This window comes from Antrostomus carolinensis, unplaced genomic scaffold (genome assembly GCF_000700745.2).
Source record: "Antrostomus carolinensis isolate BGI_N321 unplaced genomic scaffold, ASM70074v2 scaffold42311, whole genome shotgun sequence".
Taxonomy (NCBI): Eukaryota; Metazoa; Chordata; class Aves; order Caprimulgiformes; family Caprimulgidae; genus Antrostomus; species Antrostomus carolinensis.
In genome coordinates this window covers 36,951-42,919 of record NW_010295808.1, presented here as the reverse complement: position 1 = coordinate 42,919, position 5,969 = coordinate 36,951, and the positions used below count along the sequence as shown (strand labels likewise).

The window sequence follows — 5,969 nt, the reverse complement described above, 5'->3', positions numbered from 1 at the left end:
GAGATCAAGGAAATTCAGCATTCAACTTTATTATTATAATTATTTTTAATTAAGGTAGAAAAAGACTGAATTTAAACTTAATTCCCCATGGTTTTGAGTATCCAAGACTTAGATCCTTCAACACACTCTGAACAAGCCATGCTGCTGCACTTACAGTCACCTCTGGGTACAAATTAAGTTTTCCATAGATGGGATTCAGCCATGAATGCACTGTTTAGCCTTCTTATTATTTGTTTTATGATTCTTAATGGATTAAGCTGTTTTAATATTTACTAGAAATTTGGTGCTATTCTTCAGCAAGACTGAACATAAACTGCCACTGTAATGCACATACATGCATATATGAATTTATGAGCTGAGTTTAACGTACTAGAACAGAAATATTTAAAATATCAAAATTGTACCTGAACATTCATTTTCTTATCAAGAATCTACACTGAAAAGATGCCAATAAGTGTTATTTAATTTTACATACTAGACTTAAACTAAAGAAACACTCCTCTGGATTCATTATAGTTAGCTCTTTTTTCCTGTGGAATTGAAAATTGCACTCAAAACTTACAAATTTTTGGACAGCTAGTGAGTTCTGATTAACTATTTTCAGCATTCTTATCTCTCAGTCAGAATTTTTGATGAAATTAATATTCTACATTGCATGCTATGAAATGCTATGTCAACAGCTTGTATTTTTATCTTCCGGGGTTTTTTCCCTACTTAACTGAGGTATAATTCATAGCAACTTCCATGAGAAAAAAATAATTGGACTGAGTGCTTATGTCCAAGCGTATCTGTTTTAAGGAGGAAGATTACTCTCCATTCACATCCAACAAGTATTCTAGCGATTGGCCTTGTAGAAGTCAATAACAAGTGATAGATCACTATCTATCTTCAACAATTTCACTCCAGGGCTATTTTCAATCATTGTCATTTTTGAAAAGGAAGAATAAAATTTAAAAAAAAAAAATTGCTTACATATGAGGAAGGAGTGTTAAACTTGCTAACTGTGAACTTAACTGATGCAAAACAATGCCTGACAAGTGCAAACCCATGAACAAAATGCTATCATTAAATACTCCAATGATATATTCAACTCAAACATTTGCAGCCCAGGTTTTTAAAGTCACTTAAATGCCAAAAAGTAGAGGTAGGCATTTTTTTAAATCACTCAACAACTACATGTGTAATTCTGATTGACTGAAAAGCCTAAACTTTCTGCCAGTCTACTAGATGCCCGTCTATCTTTAAGTATTTAAGTGAATTTAAACACTGGTGCATAATATGGTAACAAGGACTTTTCACAAATTCAGTTACCTGTAGACAAATACCACAACTGTAGCATGCAAAGGACTTTTTAAAAAACAGACACTCAACAATAATTTTCCACAGTTTAACTTATACACAGGCCTGAACTGTCTCCTCCTGTTCTGTAAGAAAAGACGATCAAGATCTAGGAACATCTGCTGGAGTGGATGGAGGTCGGGGGCTGGAAGCCCATGCTGGCCTCCGGGGTTTCTCAGTGGAAAAGGATGTACAGCACGGCTGCACCATCGCGTTGCTGCATGTGTGGATGGTACATAGCATTGTCAAATTTTAATAACGAACATTTAACAATTGGGACGGTTTAGAGAATGACCTTTCAATTTAATTAAAGCTGTAAAATGGCTTCACATTTCTAGGATTAACCTTTTTTAGATGGAGATGGATGTTCCAGAAAGGGATTAGAGTGCAAATGAATGGTCCCTCAATTTAGAAACTAAGCAGCTGTAAAAAGAAAGTTACCATTTTGAAAAATAATTAAACCAGTCAATTGTATAGTTTCTTATGCTGACTTTTAAATGATACTAAAATATTGCAATATTTTGAGTTATTTAAAGATCTGCTCAGTGTAGTATGATTTATGTTTTCCAACACAAAATTGGTTACTAACATTTACTTCAAAAAAACCCATCTGACTTGTTTTGGGAGTGGGTAATTTAAATGTAATGGACAGTAAGATCAATTTTAACTTTGCACTAAATTGCATCAACCTTCTTGCAAACATAAGCTTGTAATTTCCACATTTCACTCCCTCACTAGCAACTGAAATGTCTCGAGTTAGAAGTGTGCATTGATTATATGTTCATCTACATTAAATATAGGGCACATAAGAAAAATCTTAGCATGTTTTTTTACAGGGCACCCAACTAAAATCTTTACAAAAGATAATTATCCATTCTTCAATGTAATAGACACAAATGCCACTTTTATAAATGTACCCTTATGTTCGCTCACCAATAAAATAGTAAACAAATCAACTTTTTAAACAATTTTTTATAAATTATTAGAGTATTTTTACTGACACTCTCCAACAATATACAAAAATAATACTACAAGAGTACCACTCAGTCTGACCTACCCCTCATTTCACAGAAAAGTAGAGGTTATGGAAGGATGTTCTTGTACTCAATCATCGCTGTAGATGTCTCCTGCAAACGGCAGGTGTACATGGCTGCCCGTGACGTTGGGAAGTCGAGAGAGATCAGGCAGGTTCTGGATGCGTGACCTGAGTTCTTTCCGTACTTGGGACACTCTGGCCAGCTTGCGTTTGTACTCCTGCAATGCAGAAGAATTCAACATGAGACTCTTTTGCCAATACCATCCCTCCTATTTACTGCACCTGACATTTTCTAAAGAAAGTATTCCTTCTGTGAGTTAAATGATTAAACATCCTTTAATAGGCGAGGACTCAGAAAACTGAGCATTTTGGAGGCAGAGGCATCAGCTCTAGCATTTGCTCAGCATCTGAATTTGGAAGCACAGCCATGGGATTATTTTGCTTTGACTTTTAAGTAATACATGCAAAACAAGGAAGACAATCCCAGTTAACACAACTACATGCATTTCTCCATGTGACTATTATTCTTAGAAACTGTATTAAGGATAATTAATACACATACTCTAGTATCACTCACAGTACAGGAAGATAAACTTACTGATGTAAAAAAAGTTACTTTCAGCTCATACTGATGGAAGAGTAAAAAACAACCAAATATCACCCAACAAGACCTGTTGATAAGCCCTACCAAGCTGTCCAATCGTAATTCTTTTGTATTAACTTTTATAATAAAAACCATATTGCATCAGTACACTTACAGATCTAACCCTGAATTTTCATAAACTTTTTGAATTGGGGACTTAGAATTTCACATCTTGTTGGAATACAGGTCAAACCACTCATAATTCATATATTTAATGATTATGAGGCACTTTCCACATGAAACTACATTATACAAGATATAAACCAGTGCACTAGAATATAGTTAGTACTTACATATTAAAATAGGACATATAATGGAGAATACCAGCTTGTATAAAAGGAAAGCAATTACAAAATTCAGGAAGATTAGGGTGCATTTACAGGACTATTTACACTTCAAATGCTTGGAAACACACTTATTTGGAGAGCAGAAGAGACTAAGCATTAGGAAGCAAAGCAATGTTTCATTAAAATATACTGTAATTCATAACACATCAAATGCAGATGCTTTCTAGTGAGGCTGTAGGTTTCGCTGCAGCCTGGAAATGGCTGGAAATAACAAGAAATAGTTAACCTACAACTTCGATAATCAGCCCATGGATAACCAAGGTCTCATGCTTATCAACACTTCTAAATAATAGTGGGAAAAAAGTATACATCATCCCGTAAAAGTGCCAAATATAAACACTTGAAAGTTCAAACAAGTACAAAAACACTGTGAAAATGGCTATAAGAGATAACAATCATGCTATATACAAGGTCTAAACATAATTTTAAACATTTTTCCATACTGTTAATAGCATGGAGTAAAGAGGAAGGCCAATGAAAAGACCTTTTGGTAGTAGAACCAAATAGAGTAGTACAAGTATTAAATAACTGGGGCATGATCAAGATTATTGGAAAAGGTCCAACTCACAGGAAAACAAAGTTTGTGACTATCAGCGGTAGTGTGGTCTTCTTACCAAAGACAGTAAGAGAACCACAAGAAATCTTAAATTCTTAATGAGAAGGTAACACACAGCTAAAAAAAATAACAATTAAATCTTTACATAGGAAGAGAGAATAAAGTGTCCCTAAATTAGGATAATCAATTCCTTGATATCATTTATATTTAAAAATTAAATATTACATATGGTTCAGTGTCTTATGAAATACTAAACACAGTGAAAATACTAGAGATGCCTAGTCAGCAGAACTGTGAACACTTGGGTGACAGTACACAGGGCAAAGCAGAGTTCCTTTTATGGTAGAGATGACCAAAAAAGCCTTAAAACTGCAGGTTCCTTAGTCTTAGGAAAAGTGTCACTTGCTCACGCTTGCCCAAAACATTCCCTCTGGTGCACATAACTTCAAGAGGTGGCTGTGGAAATGAAGGGCTGTATCCTGATACTGTATCCTTACTGTAATGCCCAAAGGCCACAAACACTTTACTGTTTCATACCTAATATTACAGCAGAATTCAGAGGCCTCAGTGAGCTGATTCTATGCAAGTCACAGTCCTTTGCCAGCATGTAAAAAAGCCAGTAATAGAACACTTCTTGGCCTTTTCACTATCTATTTTAGTCCAGCTTGCAGGCATATACTCCTGACTAATATTTTAGAGAATAGATTTTAATGTCAGAGGAAAATATAGGTTTCATTGTTTAGTAAAACAAATATGGCAACATACAGAATACCAGTTAACCAGAATCACTATTTTCAGAAGCAGGATGGCTGGAGATTAAGCATTGGGCAACAAGGGCTTTGAGGAAGCCTGAAGCTAGGAGACCTGGCTTCCGTTGTCAAAGATGTACTGCTGTAAAGAAGATCAGTAGAACTGTAAGCAGAATCAAAACACTCAAAAGGCCTAAAATTAGTAAAAGAGAGAAACTATAAAATCATTCCAGCAGTTAATTCTTGTAAGTGATGTTTGAATCAGCTGAATCCTAAGTTCATTCTCTGTCAGTGAAGTATGTGAGACAGCAAATCAGTATCCCTTCATAAGCTCTAAGCCTGATACCAGGCAAATATGCACAGATCACACTTAGCAGCTCTATTGTCTCAAAACTGCTCCAAAACCTGAAATGTGCCTTGAATTAGATTGCCAGTTTCTTGACTCCATTAAAATCCCTTTGAGCTGATAATAAATTATTTCCATAGTAACATCATATTCTGACATCCAGCATTTTCCACATAAATTTTGCCTGGGACTTGTTGCCTAGTGAATACCCATTTGATCAATATTACTGACAGTAGGTTTCTTTCTCCCCACTACTGAAAATGTTCTCATAAATTTTGTCTCCCATATAATATAGTCTTCTTCCTCTCACCGACACCTTTAGCATAATGCACACTCTCAGGGAGTAAGAACTTATCCCTTGTGCCTTCTCAGAAACAGACCTCTGAGAAAGTTTGCTCAAGGTTTTTACTATAAAACCAAACAAAAAAATTACATAAGGTTTTATAGTTCATTATATTATTGACACACTATAAATTAGAGAATGTAATTTTAATACAATTTTGGAAATTCTAAACATATGTGAGATCTGCAACTAGAGGTTAGATGTCCATGACAAGCCTCCCCCATAAGCAGAGATACTATTCACCTTATCCAGAACATCACATTTTCCATGACACTCTCAAAACCATTTTAGAAATCACTGGAAATGTCTAGTTTTCATGCCAGGTGAGTAAGTTCAAAAGAGGGCTGATTTTCAAATACTGTAGTTTAGCAGTTTTGAGGTATTTTCAAAGGGCCTGATTTTCACAGTTTGATTTTATTTAAAATCACTAGTCACTTCTGGAAGGGTTTGCTTATATATATTTTAGGGCTGCTAATATAGTCCTGGCATTACTTCAGTAGTCCTCGAGTGTTGGAATACAAGTATCAAGTACTCATGATCAACAATATTCATTATTATTTTTTCATAATAGCACGCACATGTATCTACAACTTTTTTTCTCTGTCTACACA

The 5,969-nt window shown here is 35.0% G+C and overlaps 1 protein-coding gene across 1 annotated transcript in view; it reads right to left on the bottom strand.

Moving 5' to 3' along the window:
* Positions 1-2,442: 2,442 nt before the first annotated feature.
* RPRD1A (regulation of nuclear pre-mRNA domain containing 1A) overlaps positions 2,443-5,969 on the bottom strand; it is a 34,856-nt gene continuing 31,329 nt past the window's right edge. Inside the window, exon 7 of the mRNA XM_010178084.2 lies at positions 2,443-2,592. Coding sequence (XP_010176386.2) covers positions 2,443-2,592 — 150 coding nt within the window. The remainder of the gene's footprint in view (positions 2,593-5,969) is intronic.